General features: G+C 42.8%; 2 protein-coding genes across 4 annotated transcripts in view; one reads left to right on the top strand and one right to left on the bottom strand.

Moving 5' to 3' along the window:
* Nucleotides 1-57: 57 nt before the first annotated feature.
* On the bottom strand, nt 58-17,713 carry ARG2 (arginase 2). Its single transcript, XM_031593679.2, has 8 exons — nt 17,492-17,713; nt 17,328-17,400; nt 5,468-5,645; nt 4,443-4,602; nt 2,663-2,757; nt 2,443-2,547; nt 1,620-1,756; nt 58-391 (listed from the first exon to the last, which is right to left on the bottom strand). Exons 1-8 carry the CDS (start codon nt 17,612-17,614, stop codon nt 186-188), a joined length of 1,077 nt encoding a protein of 358 aa, XP_031449539.2. The 5' UTR covers nt 17,615-17,713; the 3' UTR covers nt 58-185.
* Nucleotides 17,714-17,900: 187 nt separating this feature from the next.
* Nucleotides 17,901-20,817, top strand: part of PIGH (phosphatidylinositol glycan anchor biosynthesis class H) — a 29,391-nt gene continuing 26,474 nt past the window's right edge. For all 3 annotated transcript variants that reach the window (XR_016466908.1, XR_016466907.1, XM_031593681.2), the window contains exons 1-2: nt 17,901-18,720; nt 20,045-20,254. Coding sequence is in view for 1 of the 3 variants with exons in the window: in XM_031593681.2 (XP_031449541.1) it covers nt 18,544-18,720; nt 20,045-20,254 (387 nt within the window). In the remaining 2 variants the exon portion in view is untranslated. The remainder of the gene's footprint in view (nt 18,721-20,044; nt 20,255-20,817) is intronic.

The raw sequence follows: 20,817 nt of genomic DNA, 5'->3' as shown, positions 1-20,817 counted from the left end.
ATTTGTATATACTTAACTGAATGAATAAATCTTCATATGTAATACAGTAGCCACTGATCAAGTGGAAAAACTACTTTTATTTAAAAATTGACAAGTTAACAGTATTTGCCAAGTGTTGACAGTCTATTCGCTCACGTGTCTCAGCAGAGCTCTTTAATGTCTAGCGTACCCAGCATTGCGGGTTCTTAAATCCTCACTTGCTCTTCACTGTCAGATTCATCTGGAGAACTGGGTGTTGGGAGTTCATCAAAAGCGGCATGCGCCCCTTCTCTTGTCTGTCCAAAGCATGTTGCTATCACATCAACTGCAAGACTAGCAGTTGCATTCACTTCCTCTTGAGAAGCTCCAAGCAGCGGATTGACTTCAACCATGTCTACAGCTGAAAGCATTCCTGTAAAAATTATGTGCAACTTAGTTATTATATGTAGTGGAAATGCTAAGTTACGGTTTGAACCAGTGATCAATCACCTGGTGGAAAGGGAGGGCCAACCCAGGGGAGCTCAGGTGCATGCAGTGTGCCTGAATGACCAGAAGGGGTGGAGCTTGGATCCACCCCTTCCATTTAAGGGTTGGCAGTGGAGGTGGGGGCATCTCACCTGGAGATCCCTTCCTCCTTGAGGATGTTACAGACCTTCCAAAGGTAAGCTCTTTTTTCTCTTGTTTCTGTGCCTACTGCTGTCCCATCTAGGCAGATACTCACTTGCTGTAGCCTAAGACATTGCTACTTTGCCATGTTTTTATGCTTTGTATCATGTTACACTAAGAAAAAAGGTTAAAGTTGCAATATGGTTTATTTTGCAGCCATTCATTCTTTGCAACAAGTCTGATGTTTGAACTTCTGACCTATTCTGTCCATTGGACAAGTAAAATTGGCTCAAGTGAGGGAAAAGGTTATTGTTTTTAGGTGCAGGTTTTTTTCTTTGGTTCCTTATGTTGTTGCTATCTCTCTCCATCCATGCTTTTAGCATTCAGGAAAAATTCAGGAGTTTGATCTTTCACTTACAGTTCTGAGGTGCACTTTGTTACATAAGACTATTTTATATTCTCTAGCTAATTTTTGTCATTCTGTTCATGATTCTGTGGAGGTTTCTGCTTTTTTTTGCTTTTTTCCCGTAACAGTTTTTATTGTAAATAATTCATCACTTAAACTAAATGAAGTCTCTGTGTCACAAGGAGGAAACTCTTAAGTTAGCTGCTGTGTATAATTGGTGAAAGCTTGATTATTATTATTATTTTTTAATTTCTTTTAGTTTTGCATCCTAGAATAGGATCTCCAAATTGTTTAAAATTGCTTGCATCCTTTTTCCCCTAGTGTATCTGGTCTCATGTGAGTAGGTATAAGAGTAGGTATTTTGTAGGATGACAAAATCACTTTTTGCATTAGTTGTTAATGTTTATATTTACTTTTGAGAATGTTGATGGTAGAGCTGTTTTCAATGCCTCAAGTACTGCTCAGTGAGAGGAAACTGTTCTTCCTTTGTGAAGGTTGAACTAACTTTTCAGGCACCTCGATTTTGGCTTATTCATCTTATTTGGTTACATGTGAAAAATACAACTGCTACAGGCTTTATGTAGTCTGTCCTTTCTGGCTTAATGCTGAAAAGCTTGTCAGCTCTTACCTGTGTTGTGTATTTCCTCTGCAATGTACATGCCTTCTCTGTAAGTTAATCCACCCAGAACGGGAGTCCCAGTTGCTGGAGCCAGTGAGGGATCAAAAGCATCGATGTCAAAACTCAGGTGAATTGGTCTCTGTCTCCTATAGACAACAGGACAAGAAAAGTGATCTCAGAAACTTAATATTTTTCTACATGTTTTTTTTTTATCACTGTACAGGCCGATCAGCAAAGTAGCATCCTCTTGCATGATACTAAACATCTCTGCACAAAGTCCTACACCATGTCATATGTATTTGGAAACATGTATTTTTAATCTTTTGGTTTTCTGAAACATCTGTTACCTTGAACTTTTTTCTAATATACGGTGGGAAAACAGAAGTTTGTCTTTCTAGTTTCACTGGGCATCTGCTTCAGTCTAAGGAAGAAGCCATTAAATGCTTCTAGCTCATTTTACTGCAGCTGAATTCAATTTACTGTCAGTTACTAATATATATGTATAATTTTGAAAGGGATACTCAAGACTTAGAGTTGATTCAGCAACAGCAAAATACAGGATTCCTCAAGAAACAGGACAAATAATATACAGCAGGCTTTATTAGTTGCTACAGCTGTAATTCCTCTTGATTTTCTGCCAAACACTGTGAAATGATTCTGTTCTAAAATGTTCAAGTCAAGGATTCAAGTCAACGCTAAGACTTAATATTTATTGGACACTTTAAAACTTCTCTTATGCCACCTTACATAATCAGTGACCTTCACTTACATAACTCTTGGGAAAGTAAGTACTCAGCCAGTTGATAGAGTAATTAAGCCCATAGTTTGTTACCTGCCCATCAGTTGTTCAAATGTCCTTTCCATAACTTTCTGGATTCCAAGGCGATCAACATCCCTCATGGAAAAATACTGGATGTCGTAGTTTTTCAAAATATAGCTGTTAAAATAAGATTTTAAAAATAATCATAATTATTAGTGGCCTAAACTTAAACTGTACAATTCTTGTGAACAGCCGAGATTTCAGTTCACAAAAATTCTTTAAATCAACTTACTATTCAGCAGGATCCACATCCCTCAACCCAATGTACACAATATCAGGTGCTGAAAGACAGGGCTTTAGCCAGGAAAAGCCAGGAAGTTGTGGGACCTGCGGGCAAAGTTTTGGTATTAGATTAATGTCTTATATAACAAACCTATATTTAATTCTTCCATCAAAACTTTACTTATAGCATCTTCTCTCTACCTATGTAGAGAAGAGTTCACCACTTGTGTGTCTTGTTTCCTGGTGTAATCAGTCCCTGCCAATGTCACACCATTTCACTTGAGCTGAATACATTAATGGATTAAATTTTTAATTCAGTCTCAAAAGGAGGAGAAAAAAGCTCAAATCCATAAGCAATTGATAATTAGTATCAGTGAATATATTAGGAGATTAGAAGAAGCAGGAAACCCAGTGTATTTAATGGCAGTGTGAGGTGACTTAGCCATTACGGCCATTACTAGAGTAGGATAAAACCCAAAGTATCTCTACGTTTTTAGGAAAGTCATCAAGAAGTCAGGTAAACTGTTGCAAAAACAGAGCTTAAAGAGCAGGTTTCTAGGTGGGGCAGGGAGGAGGAGTCTATATTATATTAGGCCTTATCATGATGTAAAACTCCACAGAACAGGTCTAGAACAGCAAGGCGGCAAATGGAAAAATGATAAAGGTCAGCTTTGATAGTGAAACGGTTATACCGTGCAATTTTGATAAAAATTTAGTCAGTAACATCTGTTAATTTCAGGAGTGCTTTAGATTATCACATGCTACTCTTCTTCCTCTCTTAGCCCTGAATATGTCTAGAGCCAACACAGCAAGAACGTTTTACTTCCCGTGGATACTTCTCAATTACTAATTGTATCCCAGCAACAACATTTGAAGTCATAACGCAGCAATACTTTATATAAGTACTGCTTTGTTATAAGATATACAACATTGTTCACTGAAGGTCAGCTTCAGAATTTTCTTTTGCTCTATTTCTCCTGCAAAAGCGGGCACGACTGCCAAATAAAAGTCATCCCCTTTAACTTAAGGAAGAAAAAAAACAAGAAATACAGTAGCCTTCTATATTAACCTTCCCGTGTCGCGGAACTATTTCATGAAGCCCTATTCATTTTGCATTTGTTTAGGAATTCTAGCAAGTTTGAAGTGACTGTACAAGAATTATTAGCAAGAGGAAAGTATTTAAAAGAACCAAATAATTATTCACTTGTAGATGGAATTCATTCAAATGAACTTGCAGGAGAAAAGCAGAAGCGCTTTACCAGCTGAGAGCAGTCTTTTTATGCCAGACAGGTACTAATATTACAATCTCTTCAACAGCTATAAAAACATTAATTTACTCTTGATCTTATTTGGAAGAAGCATTTTATCAATGCAGGACCCAAGAGATTTATCAGGGAATAAACAAAATTCAAGGAATGACTAGCAGTGCAAAGTTCCAGAATAAAATCAAGAGTCAGCTTTTGTGCAGATCCAGTGTCTGTTCCCAATATGCAGTTGCCAGTCTTGCTCCTTTCTCCAGCCTAAACCTTAACAGAAACTTGTTACTCTTTCTAAGTTCTGACCCTAAAGGCTTCTGCTCCTAACAAGTGCACAGGACACCACTGCTGTGTCTCAGGTAGATCCTACAAGTCCTTGTAGAATCATAGAACAGTTTGGGTGGAAAGGGACCTTAAAGACAATCCAGTTCCAACCCCCCTGCGTGGCAGGGACACGTGGCAGTTACAAAAGCACTCAATGCCAGAAAAATATTTAAAGGATTTCAATGTAGGCTGTCTAAGCAAGATACTTACTTTATCTTGAAGTTCTCTCAAGAGAAATGAGAGAGGCTGTCCATGGAGGTTTCCAGACTGAGTTGTAAGAGGAGTGTTAATATCAGCATGCGCATCCACCCAGATCACACCAAGATGCGGACACTGTCGTGCATGGCCACTGACGGAACCCAGTGCCAAGCTGCAAGTACAGTAACAAAGTCTTTACTCAACTGTGCAAAACATTGTCCCTGTAGTTGTTCTGAAGGGGAAATAGGAAGTCTTCAAATTCAGACAGCATCATTGTCATGTTTCAACATATTGGACATCCCTGTGATGAACAAAGGGTATGTGCTGTACAAACTACGTGGCATGCCACTCCCAAATAACTCTGCAGGACAGTACTTGTAATGAAAGATTAAAGAGAGCTCTTCTCTCTCCATTGCCAGCCTTCCCAAGTTAAATTTTGCGTGTTGTAGCTCCAAGTGTTCACTCAGGAAGTCTGGTACACTAACTCAGTAGTTTGCTGTGTGCCAATTTTGCCATCTAACCTTCAACTCAAATGCATTCTTATGTGCCTAACCTTCTTCAGTCACTTCTTATGAAGGTTAGTGAAAAAGAATGGAAAGACAGTCTCACTATTAAAACATCCATTAAAAAGTAGCCTATGTGCAGGCATTACGGATCCACTCTAAGAGATGACATCCTGAGAGCTAAGGGGTCAAAACAGACCTGTCACTAAACATTCACCAATAAAGAAACTGCAACAGTTCTTAAAAGGGATCTGATCACACAACTTTCCCAAAGAGGAAAATCTCATTTGTATGTTTACAGGTTAAGAACAGTCTGGAATTAAGCAATACTGCCTTTAGAAGGCCAGGTTTTTCTAAATGGCTTTTATGTTGCATCCCAAAAGCCTCAAATCAAATCAAGATGCTGCTGTGGTAGTGCCAGGGAATGACCCCCTTCTTGCTACCCTTCTATTTTTTACTTAAATTCTTATATTCTCCTCTTAACTGTTAGCCTGGAAGCATGCAACACAAATTGCCTCTGGTTTGTGAGCGTACCTGTGATCACCTCCTATAGTGACACAGCTGTGTCCAGCAGCTACAGCTCTGCTTACAGCATCAGCCAGTACCTGGCTGGCTAACCCCACTGACCGTGGGTAATAAATCAGGTTGTTGTACAGTTCATCATTGGGAACTTGAGTGAAATTCAAATCTCCAAAATCATACAATTGGCATCCTGGAAATACAAGAACAAAAGGAGAAAGGGGAGTTATTAAACAAGCATCCAAAGGAAAACACAGTCCAAATTGAAAATATGGTCTCTTCAAAAAATTAGTTGGGCAAATATGTAAGGAACAATGGGAGTGGAACCAATTCACTAGACTGTTTGTATGCCCTTGTCAATAATCATCTCAGAAATCAGAAAGCTTAGGATAATGACACTTTGATTTATCAACGATATAAGAGGCCAAGCATAGAATGGGCTTTGTTTTGATTATTGACAGTTATAGCACAAAAAGGTATAGGTTGTATTACTGTCTTAGCTAAGTTGCATACAATCTTAAATTAGTTGCTGAAAGATGCCTAGAACTGTATTTCATCAAGTGTGAGTCCTAATAGTTATTTACCACACAAGACCCCACAAAAACCCAGGCACAAAGTGTACCAAGTTAACTGTAATGGAGATGGTGGGGTTTTTTTTGTTTGTTTGTTTTAGAAGACTACTTCCCATGCAACTGGTGTCTTGTAAGAAACCTGACCATTTTTTCAAAACAAGATGTCATAGGAGATACTTCAATTGTGGGACTTTGACTCCAGTCCTGTTTGAGATCCTGTTATTGTCAGTTACAACTTAAACAGCTGTTGAAACATGACAATGTTATGAATCTAAGACTTATACTAAAAGATCTTTCTGTTTATTTAAGAAAAAGAAGTCCCTTCACAGACTAGGAAACAAGGGAATATTTTTGGGTGTCATCTCGCTTCTCTCACCCAAATGGAAAAAGTTTACCAACTGTTCGCTTCTAAATTCTCTTGCATCTCAGTGCTTCACCTTTGAAGTTCTGCTGTCCAATACCACGTGCTTTCATAACAGTCTCTCAGATCTTGCAGTCACAGCCTTTTAGTTTCAGATAGGCCAGCTGCTGCAGGCACTGATGAGTACTGTAAAAAGTATTTACAGCTTAAGACTACCCCAAATACCACTCACGCCCCTCCAATTTGTTCCTCGGAATCACTAGTTGGTTCACAGTTCAAAGCATCCAGGCTGGAGCTTGACATTTTGCCTTTAGCCATTCAGTGACTAACAGGGAACTTTGAAAAACTAAGGCAAGCAAATCAACACGTAGAAATGTCCCACTTGGGACTCTGTGGTTCCTGCCTAACTCCCATGAAACCATTAGCTGCGAGAAGGGCTCTGAATTTGGTTGAAATAAGGTTGAAGTTGTACTGAGGAAAATATGAGTTCGTTATCATTTCAAAGGGTTTTTGGACTGATGAATGGAATGAAGGAGAGTTTGAGTCACTTGTGAGAATTAGCTGCTGGGAAAGAGGCAAGCATACTTTGTATATGAAGGACATATGCAAATGTAAATCTGCTAGGAGAAGATATGGCAGCTGAGCACAGCTACTTGCCAAAGCATTCAGTAAATACAGCATCAGCTACTCTGCGAGAATGCTCATTATCTACAAAGACTTAAAGCAGTAAGCTGGACCTACTACTACTCCATAGATTTCAAAAGACAGCACAGGCATACAGCAGCATTTTTCTCCTCCCTCACACAATACCTAAGTTCTCAGCAGGACAACAGCTTTGGAATTTTGAGCTAATTTTTTTTTCAGGCTTCAGTGTGTTATCTATCTCTAGTGCAAACATCTCCCCCACTGTTTTCATTCTGTTTCCACACAGAATCAGGAAAGCGTCGCAACATTCACTGTACATACCTTAAAGAATTATTTTTTTTTAAATGTATCTTTCTGCAAAACTACTTCACAGGCACACATGCACTATTCCACTGTTATGTAAAGGTTCAATGAAGGTATTCTAGTACATTTGAAGATGAGGTTTATAATAAAACTTCAAGGTACCACATCAGCCAGTTGGTATCAAGAGCTTTGGGAGACTGTACAAATTAGAAGTCTTTCACATTCCTTTGATCTGGTGCCTCTGACATGCACAGGGAGATCTGCAGTTGAGCAGCCATGTTTGGTGATCTGCACAGCGAGAGCACATTGTACAATGTAATGGAGGAAAGGATTGCCACTTAAGGCTTGTTCTCTCTGCCAGGATTTTTACCCACTGAAGGACCAAAAAGAACAGAAGGCAATTATACCGTGGCACCCCATCTTTAGATCAGCATAAAACAAAGAACTGACTATGCCTTCTTTCATAGTAATTCAAGGATTCTTTTAAGATTCTTGAGGTTATTGTCAAAGCAGGGCAAACAGCAGGTTCTAGAAGTGATGTTTAAAGGAGTATCAACTTGTGCCTGAGATCTTTTTTGTTTGTTGGGGTTTTATTTTTCTGTTTTCTTCTAAACTCCTGAAATATATTCAAGTTCTTGGAAATGGAAAAAGATATGAGCAAACAGGAAAACTGGATTCTTTGGACTCGTTAGAAGGCACAGCATGCACCGTTTGCTGGTGCAGCAGGTCACATCTACTCAGGAACAGCAGGGAACATACCTTGGCATTCACTGATTCGTTCTGCCAGGTGAAGCTTTGTTTTCCAAAAATTAAAGAGAAAAACACAAAAAGATGACATACCAGACAGTTGGTGTCTGTGACCAGCAAGTTCATTGCATCTGTGACCTAATTGGAAGGCTACATAGAGTGAAAGCAGTTCCCCTCCTCCCCCCAGCTCTACAGATTTGCCTGCATGTGTTTTTATTTCAGACAGTCATATTCTTATCTGTCAAAAATACTCAGTAGGATAGATGAGAATTCTTAACTGCTCAGATTTATTTCCTTTAATGTATTCATAGATGTTACCTCCTGTCTATAAGCATTTACCCTTAGATTTTTTCTGACTCAAGAAAATGCAGAAAAAAAAATCTCACAGTTCCTTTCTTTGCCTTACTTTTACAGTAAAAAGCATCAGGTTATGTTTGTTTAAAAAAACAAAACCACTTCGACCAAGTAGAATTATTTTCAACATCAGATTCTTTCAAATTTAGGCTTTCTTTTTAAATCAAACAGTACCATTCAGTACTTAGAAACTAAAAGCCACAGATGTTTTGCTAGCAACTACAGAATATGAAGTTAAATATAATAAATGAAATTTTTTTGCTCTCCTTCAGACCTCTTTACAAAAAATTATGTTAAAATGAAGAAATATGTTCTGTTCTAGTAATTAGTGAATGATCAATGCCACATTTTATATACATATACACACACACACACACACACACACACACACACACACACACCCCTAAATCAATACAACTCAGCTTTATCCACACTGAGCCATTACCAGTCATTGGAAAGGGTGAGCCAATATGCCTTTCTTTTTTTTTAAATCTGCTCTTGTTCTGTAGGGTTTGTATCCCACTAGAAGGCACTGTCATAACCTTTTTTTGCCATATACTGGATCTGTTTCTTTTGATCAGAACAGATTAGGAGGCCAAACAAGCATCCAACCAGCAGATGAGGGGATTTAGAAGCTTCTTCAGCTTGCAGAGCCCAAAACAGAAATTTACATACATCTAGTAAACGAAATCAGCATTTTTCATCATCAGGAGCTTAACTTGTACTTAGGAAAAAAAAATAGAAATACAAATTAAGAATAAGAAAATAAAGTTTCCTGTATGCCTTTTCAGATGACATCATCATAATAGGGCTCAACCCAATGCAAAAGCAGGTGGCATTCAACTGAAAAACTGCCTGGGCACCAGCAGCAGGGAAAGCTTCCCTATCCTTCTCTGCTAAGATGCTGCACCCCAGACAGAAGCAAGGATTTGACAGAAAGAGATTCAGCCTTCCAAGTCCAGGCTATTTGCTGACATTGCTGAAAGGCACGCTGCTGTAATACAGTTATAACAAGTCTCCTAGGCAGCAAACAGGATTTGAAACAAAAGCAGGTGAAAAATGAGATCGTTTCTATCTCTTGACAAAGGCTGCTTACACTGGTTATTTGTCAACTAGAAGTAAAATAGAACATCCTAAATTAAAATGGAAAATTCCTCTTAAGGGTTTTTAAATCTGCCTGGACTAATTAAAAAAGAATCTGGAAGTGCCACTGTTAGCATATCTCACTTTGTGCTATGCATTATATAAAATTGCTCTTATGAAAGCATCACTCCTGCTTACACAACAGAGTTGTTTGCTCAGATTACAGCCTCCTTAGTACAGAGAGGCTTTTCAGGATGTGATGAGTATTATGAGCAGTGTTTATAGATAACGTTTTACTTCCTGGGAACAAAGGGCTACAAGCTGTTACCATTATAAGCTCATTGACTACTGTCAACTTAATTTTGTATTGCTTTCTCAGAGACACAGGCAGTGTGTTACACAACAAACGAAGGACTCATTCAGTATGAACAGTGCATTCTGAAACCCCTTTTAAGACAGTTTTAACCCCCCATGTTCATCTGGGGAAGGAGGTGTAAGCAAAGGCTTATTTTTGCAAGGGTCTAAAACTTCAGCAGCCTGGTTTAATCAAATCTTTTTGCTTTGAAGTTCATTACATAGAGTTTGAATCTCTTCAAATAAATGTCAACACCTAATAGATTTCTTCCAGTAGGTATTTGATGGTTCCCTGAAAATAACTTTCAATCTTAGTGAAAATAAAATTTCACTAAGAAGGAAGTTCACATCCCAGGAAGTTCCACCCTGCTTTCTGGTGTTCAGACATGTCTGGCTTAACGCAAAGTAAAAGACTTCTGCTCAGTCAGCAATAACTGCTTCCCCACATCTCTAGTCTGAAGGTGTCTCCTTTGCTTACTATTAGTCAAGAAATATTTTTTTTCAGCCATAAATCAAGAAGCTACCTCAATTCCCCTGTGTAACTTTAATCACTTACGAAACCCAGTGCACTTGACCTGAAAGAGGTCTCCAAAAACGTCAGCATCAGGTGTTGGGAAACATTTGCACTGTAGCTTGCATCAGAGACAACACAAGAGGGCAGTTATGATGGTCTGTCACTCCGCTGACCAGCCCAGCACAAGTTCTATTTTTCTTCCAATAAACTTAACCCAGAAACAGTTCCTGACGGCAAGTAAGCACTTAGGGCTGTAGGAAGTTAATACCAAAACAGCTTTCAATGATGAAATACTTGAGAATGTTACAGAAGTGGTTATTGTATTAGTTAACCATCCAGGCAGTAATAAGGAAGGAAGAGCAGAAGTAGATAGAGCTCACTGATTCTCTTGGTTTCTCATCTGCTGCAATGAAATAGTATCAGACTAGCTCACTTACTCATGTTAAAATGACCAGGTGTTTGGTTTTTTTTTTGGGTGCCTCAAACTCAGCTTTTCACCAGCTGGGGTTACAACTTCTATCCCAAAGTAATCTTTCATACCATATCCATTGAAGTCCTTACCCACCATAGGTACCTTACTCTTGCAAGTCTACAACAACAGTTAAAAGTTTCAAAAGAAATGATATGAGATCACACACAGCCAATATTAAGCAGACCAAAAATCAATTCACTGTCCGGACTTTTCAGTCATCTCCCTGTGCCTCTCCCCAGTAACTTCTCTCCTTCAACACCATTTGTAATGAAAAATTAAGCAGTACCTGACTTGAATTTATTCCAATCCAGATACTTTTGTGGCTGAAGCAAATCAGCTAAGCCATGTATTACAATGATTTTTGTAATAAGATGTCAAGATTGAAACACATTGTTCATAAAACTAAGTGAAATACAAGACAAAGAACACCATTCTTTGATCCTTGTATCTCATGTTCCTTTTCTGAAAGATCAGAAATAATTCAGTTTCCTGATCTGCATCAGTTTAGCTGAGTATTTTTAAAAGTTTATTTGAAGTAATCATTTGTTATATCAGTTTACAATTTAAGCAACCAGTATGCTTTATTCTAAGTTTCTTTTAAAGCTTATTTTGTCGATAATTCACAGTCTGGAATCTGCACCTAAGGGGAAGGGGGAACAACCTGGAATCTGCACCAACGAGGGGGGGAAAAAAGCACATATACATAAATTCAAAGAGTGACACACAGAGCTTTTGAGACTGAAGAAACAAACAGATGGTATCTTCCATCAGCATAAGAAAAGGAAAGAAAATCAGCACTGACCTATCAGAAGGAATGCCTGAACTCCATGTACATCCCTTGCAGTTATTTCTCCAGAAGTTTCTAAGCCTCGTGATAATCATGCAGACATCAAAGTGTCCAACATTTAAAAGGATAACCCATAACTGGTGTCAAAACATATTCTCCTACTTCTAGCTTGGCTTTCTGGGCCGAGGGCCAGCTGTGAAAAAGCAACCATGAAGCAGCTTCCCTGGAGACATTCCCAAAGCAGCTCTCCTGCAAAGCTTCTGTGGGGCTCCTTCTGCCTGCATGGTTTTCAGTCAACTCCTGGCAGTTTGCTGTCATGGAGCAAAGCCACACTTACAGCTGCCTGGATGTTAGAGGCATGCTGCAGGTGCCAGCTAGGACCAGGACATTTAACTTTTCCTTGACTTTAGCCATACAGGTATCAGCAGTCTGTGAAATTAATTGTTTGTGGCTAAACAACATTTGAATGGTATAATTTTAAAGAATGGTCTCTTGGATCTCTGTGTAAATAAGAGGAGGCAATTTATTCCAGTTCTAGAAATAAGCTGTAGTGCTTCATAAGCATGTTATACTGATATTAAACAGAGGTTTTTGTGCATGCTTTTGTCTGTGAGAAACAAAGGAAAAGGAAAGAAGGCTGCCATTTACCTGTTTTGTTGGGCATGGAGAGGAAGCGTGCCTGGGTTTAAAAAAAGAAAAAGCGTTCCCAATTCTGCTTGGTAGGGCAGATGTCTTAGCTATTACTGTTAGCAACCTTATGCTGTATCCTAACCAGTTTTTAACCTGAGAAAGTACATAACAAATTAATAGACAGCTCTGACAGTATTGACAGCAGATGTGATCAGAAAGCACCCATGAACAACAGTATGTTAAATCCCTGTGTTGCCAAGATGAAAAAAAGAATTCTATTTAAATTGTGAGCAGTAGTTTACTATTTTGCCTGCCTCCATTTTAGCCTCATCAACAGTGAAAAATGTGAATAACAAGACTAAAATAAAAGAGACAGATCTTGAGTTTACCTATGGAGGAAATTTAGACTTATTTGAAATTCCACAGATTAAGGAGACTTGACTGGCTCTACTAACCTAGAATGCCTTAAAGGAAATAAAATACTGAGTTTTGAAGAGGAACAATAGAGACAAAACAGTACAGATCTAAATTAGATTAGTACTCCAAAATACTGAATTCCTGACAAATTCTGTTGTTTTTAAATACAAACATGTATTTAAAAAAAAAAAAAAAAAGCCAAACCATCGTCTTGACTTAAATTTAAGAAAAGCAGAAAGGAACAGTGTACCCAAGTCTTAAAGGACACAGGCAGCTCTTTAATATTTTTGTCATGGTTACTAGATATGCTGATGAAAATTCTTTTCCTAACATGGGAGCTGAAACTGTTATCAGTCACCTCTGCTGAACTCCAACACCAGTGCTTACTCTCTGTGTGTAACTGAAAAGCTGTCTTCTTAAAAATCTTCACCTGAGAAGATGGTGGATATGTCAAAGTAGCTGCTGCTTTATTTATTTTTCATCAATCCAGAAACTACTTTTCATCTGAAATTATAACTTCATCCATTGGTGAGACAGAAAAGCTGAATTGCTATTTTAAGGAGCTGATGTCAGCAGGGATCCAGTGGTTTTAGGCAAAGCAGGAGCATATCTCCAGTCACATGGGGATTAGCACCTCCTTTCCTCTGTTAGAGGGGGTATCTCCTTAAGTTTTCTGATTCACTGCACTGACCTCTTGCATACTATTACTAAAGAGCTTATTTCCTGTTAAACAGAAGAGCAGCAACATGATGGTCATTCTTTTGGACAAGTCTAGCTCTACTTGTATTGTAGGCTCCATGACTGCAGTTTATCAACTTGTCAAACAAGCAACTCTGTTCCAGTATTTTTAAATGCATTCTAGAGTAGTAGAAACCCAATTGGACTAAACACTGCAATCCAGCCACATTTGGCTCATTAAATAAACCATAAAAATTAGCAGTAGTCAACATATAAAAGTTCTTCTAAAGGCCTCATTCTCATACCAGCGTTATTTCCATGCTAGCAACAGTAATGGTGCTCTAGATCACATCAGCCTTTGAGGCGACTAACGACAGCTACTTGCTGCTTATAAAAAAAAAAACAAAAACAAAAACATAAGAATGGTCCTTTTCTCTTTCAGGTAAGGGGACTAAGCAACACAGGAATTAAGGTTAATCAGATTCTCTGTATAATCTACAGCAGAAATCTCTTATTTGTGCCTATTTCTATTAACTGCTAGAACAATACACAGCCCTCCAAGTTCTTGCATCGTCTCCTCCACACCATGGAGTTAAGATTCCCTTTTTTCATGTAATATTTTTTTCTTCTCTGGAGAGATGGTAGAATCCTTTATGGTGTTAATATTTTAGTTTCCCTTTGGAAAAGAAACAACGCCAAAAGACAAACATCACTAAAGTGATTAAGAAGCCCCACAGGCTTAGTCAGTTATGTTTTAATTATGCTTGCTACAGACTTGCACACCCACTGTTTTTGGCTTGGGAGCTGGACTCCTGCTACCTTAGCTCTCTCTCCTCCTGAATACACCTTAAGGTACTACCAGAAGGTAACAGTGTTCTCACTCTAAGGAGAGCATAACAGACAAGTTAATGGCTCAGATTCATCTCTGACAGGCTAGTGATTCCTGTTGCTTTGTTCTCCTGCTCCCTCCTTGTGCTTCTGCCTAAGCATAAACAAGCTGCTCAGCAGCAGTGATTATGCTATACAGCCCAAAAGATACCATACCGTGTGCCTACAGTCACAGTGTATTTCAAGGGAAAGATTCAAAAAGACAGAAAATAGAGCAGCAGCAGCTCAGGAGGCTGCAATGGAACTATAAAAGAATAGCTGTTAAAATAGAATGAGGGGAACAGAGAAATCCCTTCCAAACAAGAGAGTGCCAAAAGGAAGAACCAAAGATATGGTGTTCTCACTTTCTCTGACATATACTTCAAGCATTATCTACCAAAGTTAATCAGTTAGATATATACACATACAGAAAGCCACGCAGTTCCTTGATATTCAAAGTAATAAATACATGTGACTTAAACAGCGCATGGATCTTACTATCCAAGTGCTACAGTTCTCAAGTGAACTTATGAGCATCTCCATTTTATGCAGGTCAGATTGAACACATGGATGGAAAATGAGCAAGATAAACTCTACAATTTCAGGCAAACAGCAGATTCTAGCAATCTCTTCTACCTGAAACAAATGAATGAAGCTTTCCCTATGGGAGTGACATTTCCTTTTCCCATTTATGTTTCTTTTAACTTCTCTGAATCCACCTCACTTTCTTGCTGGGAAGTATTTCCCCACAGCTTGCCTCACCCCCAGCTCCAAGTTTGTAATGACAAGGGCAAACAGTGCAGTCATGCCTGTAGCCATCTCCAACAACCCTGCTGGAAGGGGAAGCAGAGGGAACAAAACAAAACAGCACCTGCGACTTATTAACATGAAAGTTTCATAAATAGACAATATACGTGGGAAAACAGAAGCCTTGTATCTTAAACAATATTTTTAAGGAGAAATCTTTTCTGCTGCAATTATCTACCTGATCCTGGAAAACGAGAAACAAGGACCCATGAGAACAACTGATTCTTTTAGCAGAACAGATAGATAGAAGACTCAAGTTAATAAGAGCAGCGCTGCTTTTTTGCCTTCTTCAATTTCAAGAAGAAAACGCACTGTGCTAGGAAGGTGAAGATAAAGGAAGAAATTTTAGTGCCAGTTCTGCATACCACAGGAGGCCAAGCAATGGCACTATCACATTACTCCAGGCAAAGCTATCCTGCCACCTCCCACACAAAAACTGATCATTAGTTAAGTTTTTACAAATAGATGAGCACAATTCTAAAGGCTGCATTGTAGTTTTCTCCTTAGCCTACCACCCAGCCCTCCAGCAGATGGTCTCTGCACACTAAACAGTTCCTCAGTCCATGCCAGAGACATGCCCTCACACAGAACGTGTTACAACGTTTGTGCCATCTGAGCCTGTTCAGGAGAGAGGTGCAGAGATTCAAGAAGCAATAAACATCAGTGCCAAATGGGAAGGAGCACTACCCCAGTGGAAGAATGCTACAGGAAACTAGAACTGTAGGAAGAAAAAATGCCAGAGCCATTAAAAACTTTAAAAGGAAGAGTAAGAAAGCATCTCCATTTACAATATTAAAAATTAGTAAGCAGTCCATAAGCAACTAAGTAGTGAGAGTACTCTTCATCTTTAAGCAAAATTTAGTTTGCTTCATTTCTATCCTTACTTTTTGTTGTTGTTACTGAAATCCTGAAAGGGATCCTCCTTTCTCCTCTCCTACTTCAGGTTTCTACTGAAGTGAGCATGCATCATGCAAAAGAGATTTTATTTCAAAATAAGGATTTCTATGAAATGCGAAGTATTATATCTGAACTACTTGAAAGAGACCCCCAAGCTTTCCAATAGAGAGTTCTACTGTCAGTTGATGTCAAACCACTGCCTGCCTCCTCACAAAGGATAACATATCCTTTCAAATCTGCTAACATGTTATTCTCAATGACTTTAGGGTCAGCAATATCTTGACCTGTATTTATTTCAGCAGCTCTTCTATTTTTGTTGTGGCTATAGATCATGATTGCTAACAAGTCAAACATTGCCAAGAGTATGGAGATGAGCTAGACATCCATCTCAACTTGGCATAGGACAGGACAGGAAAAGAGTATCTATTCATCTGCCGCAAATTGGGACTTTCCAGCTTGTGAATCATAAAATGCACACAGTGAGCCCATAGGGCTGTACAGAACAATAGCCCTAGAACAATATATTTGAAGTGGTTTCATAATTCAGATTAAATTTGCTAGAAGGCTATTAAGCAATTATCTTTCCTCTGCACGCATCTGAATTTCATTATCTACAGTGTATGTGATTACTGCTAATGTGGTTCTTTCTGTCGTTGGTCCGCCCCTCAGTTCTTCTCTGATAGTTTTCAGCACTACCTAAAGATTCTCTAAGACCGCTTTAAAGGTTTCTGTCCCTTGTATCACGTTTTGAATGCTGCGTCACAGTTGTTAACGAGTTCTCGGCTTGTAGAAACAACAAATGCAGGAAACTGAAAGACAGATACGCTACGCCTTCAGACAGACGCAGACCTGAACGTTTCTCCAGAAAATTCCGAGTTTCATCACTTGAAAGTATATGACCGTTGTGGGAACGAGCGGAGTTCCTAGCAACGAATATGGACAAAGACAAAAGAAAAAAAAAAAAACAAAAAAAACCGAGCAGCGCGCTCAAGGGCATCCTTTGACTGCGTGCACGGAACGCTTCCTACGCGGCCTGATGCTTCTCCGGCTTTTGGGAGCAGCACACGCTCGCAGCCGAGCGCAGAGCGGATGCGGTCCCCGGGAGCCGGGAAGGCAGGCAGGCGGGCTGCGGCAGCGAGCCCTTTGTTCCGGGCATCCCGCGGGCTCAGCGCTGCGGCTCCGGCTGCTCGGTGCGGGAGAGCGGCGGCCGGCAGCCCCTCACGCGGCCTCTCCCGGCCCCGGCGCAGCGGAACGCGGGGCGAACGGCCGCTCCGACCCCCCTCCCCCCCCGACGCGACGGACGACCGAGTCACCTCCCCTGCCGGGCGCGGGGAAGGGGAGCCCCGGCGGGGTGGGACGAGTCGGATCGCGGCCCGCGATGCCTCACCGAGCCCGGCCAGCCGCTCCACCAGCCCCGCGGCGCGGAGAGTAGCGGGGCCGTGGTCCACTCCGCGCCGTTTCTGTCAGACAAAGAAAAAGGGAGCGTAAGGGAGCGTTAGCGAGCGCCGCCCGCCGCCTGGCCGCGGCCCCCCGGCCCGGCCCGGCGCCCACCTGTCCCCTGGAGAACGGGGCGCCCACCAGCGCCACCGAGTGCGCCCGCCGGGGCAGCCGCAGCCCCAGCCCCGCGTCCGCCCGCTTGCGGAGGAGCCGCGCGAAGCCGCCGCGCAGAGCCATGGCGCAGATGACACCGAGCCGGCGGATGATGCCCACCGCCGCCGCGCCGCTCCTTTTAGCCGGCTCCAGCTCCGCGCGCGCCGCCGGGCCCCGCCCCCGCCCGCACACCCCCGGGCCGCCCGGCCAATGGCGGCGCGCGCGCGCGGAGGTGTGTCCCGCCCACAGAGCGCAGCGGGGCCTTCGCGCGACGCGGGCGGGCGGCGGCTCCTCCTCGCGCTGTCGCGGCGCTGGGGTTTTTCCACTCCCGCAGCGGGGGGCTCGCGCACCTGCCCCGGGCGCCGTGCTCCGGCCCGAGGCGCGGGATGGGGGCGTGGCGACCTAAGAGCGGGAGCCGGCACTCGCGTACTGCCGAAGCTCGCACGGACGGGCTCGAGTTCCTACGCGCAAACGCACGTGCCTTGAGAAGGGCCGAACGAGCGGCGGTGGCGCGGGGCGATGGCGCGGGGCAGCTGCCCGCCTCTCACCGAGGGGTCGCCGCCGCCCGCCGGGAGCTCGCCCCGCTCCTCGCCTCGCACGGCGCCAGCTCCTGCCCCGCCCACCCGCTCGGCCGTCACTCTTAGCACCTGCTCTCCTCGTGAAAACGCGCAGCCCCCCCTAACGCTGGCATCCCGCTTTCAGCCTACAGGCCGTTCTTCCCACCGGTTTTACTCTCAGCCCTTCGGCCCCCGTTGCCGCCGCTCGTTTGTTTACACGCGGCACTCACGCAGGGGCTCTGCAGCAGCCACGAATGCAGGCAGTTGCCCACGGAAAGTTGGTACCGGAGGGGGGCAAGCAGGGGGAAACGCCCGCCCCGCTCCGTCACGGCGAGAGGCACGCAGGAGAACAACGCAACCGCAGCCCTAAGAGCCCGGCCGGCTCACAGCCTCCCGCGGCCCCGCGCACGCGCCGCCCGCCCCTTCCCTTCTCAGCGGAAGCGGGGCGCCGTGCGCATGGAGGAGCGGCGCTACCGCTCGGCGTCGGGGGCGCCGCTGGCGCTGCGGTGCCGGCAGCACAGCGCTTCCTGCCGGGAGCTGGCGGTGCGCTGCCCCCGCCTGCAGCTCCGCTCGCTCAGCGCCGTCACCTCCGCCGTCTGGCTGGCGGCCTACGGGCTCTTCGTGCTCTGCCAGGTACCCCCGCCCCGCCCCGCCCCGCCCGGCTCCTCGCGGGGACCCCGGCGGAGAAGGGCGGCGGGCGCCGCCAGGCGGGCCCTGCGCGTCGCTGCGCTCGGGTCCCGGAGGGCGCCTGCTGGGCCCTGCGAGGCGGCGCCGAGCAAATCCGGGCCTTCGCGGGTACGAGCGAGCCGCGCCGTGCCCCGCGGGAGCTGCGGCCGCACTGCGGCTGGTGCGCTTCGGTTTTGGTCTCAGCGGTCTTTTCCATGGAACGAAGGCGGGAGTCAATTGGCAGTGGTTCGCTATGCGGTCGCTACCGCCCGCTGTCGTCCAACTCGGTTTTACATATGCTCATGCGGCCCGTGTGTGGCTGCGGTCGTTCCTTTCTGCCAGCAAACCGGGTCTGAATGCCTGTCTTCGTGGATTTCAGTGCCTGTAACTCATGACTGCCTTTCCGTGATAACGAACTGTGGGAAGAGCTCTGTTTCCATTCTGTTTGTATGTTGCCACGGCTTCTTTACCTCACATGGTGGTAGAGTCTACTGTGTGCTGCTTGCATGGCAGAGCTGTGCCGTTCTGGGAAAGCCTTGCAGTTCCAGCCCTTAGGAAGTGTTAGGTGTAACTCGGGCTGATGAGCTGTGTGGCCTGGAACTCTCTGAAACATATCCCAGAAAGCAGCTGTAGGTTGAAGACCTTCAGGCTTCATTACCAGATCCTTTGTTGATGCTGCTGGTTTACTGAGAAAAGATGACTTCTAGAACATATATTTGTAAACTTATGTATTGTTTTATGTAGCAACAAGCCCAAGGTTGCAGCCTGCAAAAGACAGTTTGTCTTCAGGGGAAGCACAGGAGGAAGCAGACGAGCTTGATGTTTAGGGCAAGAAGAGAGACAGAGTTTGAGTTTAGACTTCCCATGGTAAGAAGAAAACTTGACTCTCCTAAGTAGGCCCAGGCCAATGGTTTTTGCTGAAATATTTTTCTTTGAATCACCAAGCTCAGTTCAAGGAAACATTTAACATTTCTCTATCCCTACAGATGCCTGTACGATATACTGTCACTGATGTAAAGTTACTCCAGTAACTTAAGGGAATACAATGTTCTTGCTGATTTCAGTTTCAGTCATTCTTTCAGACCATCCTATGAAGGGTGATGTTTGGTGACTTAAATCCATCATGCACATATCAGCCAGCCTTTTGAATGAATGGACTCCACCTATGTAAAATCACCTTGTAAATGTAGCCATTGTATTATGACTAACCGTTCAGTATTTACTTATGTACTGGTCTGTGTTCGATTAGTGTTAAGACTAGAGCCCTGTCTTTGCTTGGTTTGTGTTACAGAATAGTATGGTGCTTTCTGCCGCTATATTCCTCACGCTGATCGGCCTGATCATCTACCTGCACTTTGTGAAAATTGACCAGGAATCCCTTCTGGTCATTGGCTCACTTGGCATTCAGATGACTTCATCCTATGCTTCAGGGAAGGAGAGCACAACCTTCATTGAGATGAGCCGAGTGAAGGATGTGGTTATCAATGAAGCCATCCATATGGTAATCATATTGTCTTTCTTGTATATCTGTATTTTCACAGGAGTGGTTTAGCAGTGCATTTGAACACAGCAGCATAAATACAAATATGTAGACTTGACTGTGCTGTGGAGTGACTGGGAGATGGCTGACATACTGCACCAAGCTGCTTGCATCCAGGGGAGTAGTGATACGTCTTTAAAGTGACACCCATAAATCCAACACATTAATGTACCTGAGTCTGAAGTTGTCTTCTGCTAGACTTGCCCAAAAGAGAGTTGTTTTGCCTCTGGGCGAGACTTGGAGATTTGCATAGATCTGTATAAAGTTTTCTAGCAAAAGGAAACAAAGGTTTCTCATTATATGCAAGGAGGCAGAAAAGCCTTTGCACTTACTTGTCAGTTTTATGTAAGACTTGATGAGCTGTGCCACCATCACTGTTGAGTTCAAACAGTTACAGAGAACTGAGGTTGTACACATTGTCACTGATGTGTGTGATATAATCATAGATGAAAACAAATTCTTAGTAAGTCCCCACAATCTTCAACATGGTCCAGCATTGTGTAACTTCTTAGAAAGGCAAAACA

The sequence above is a fragment of the Phasianus colchicus genome, chromosome 5 (genome assembly GCF_987193195.1).
Source record: "Phasianus colchicus chromosome 5, bPhaCol1.hap1.1, whole genome shotgun sequence".
NCBI classification, from domain to species: Eukaryota; Metazoa; Chordata; class Aves; order Galliformes; family Phasianidae; genus Phasianus; species Phasianus colchicus.
The sequence above is the reverse complement of the archived record's forward strand: the minus strand, read 5'-3'. Positions and strand labels throughout refer to the sequence as shown.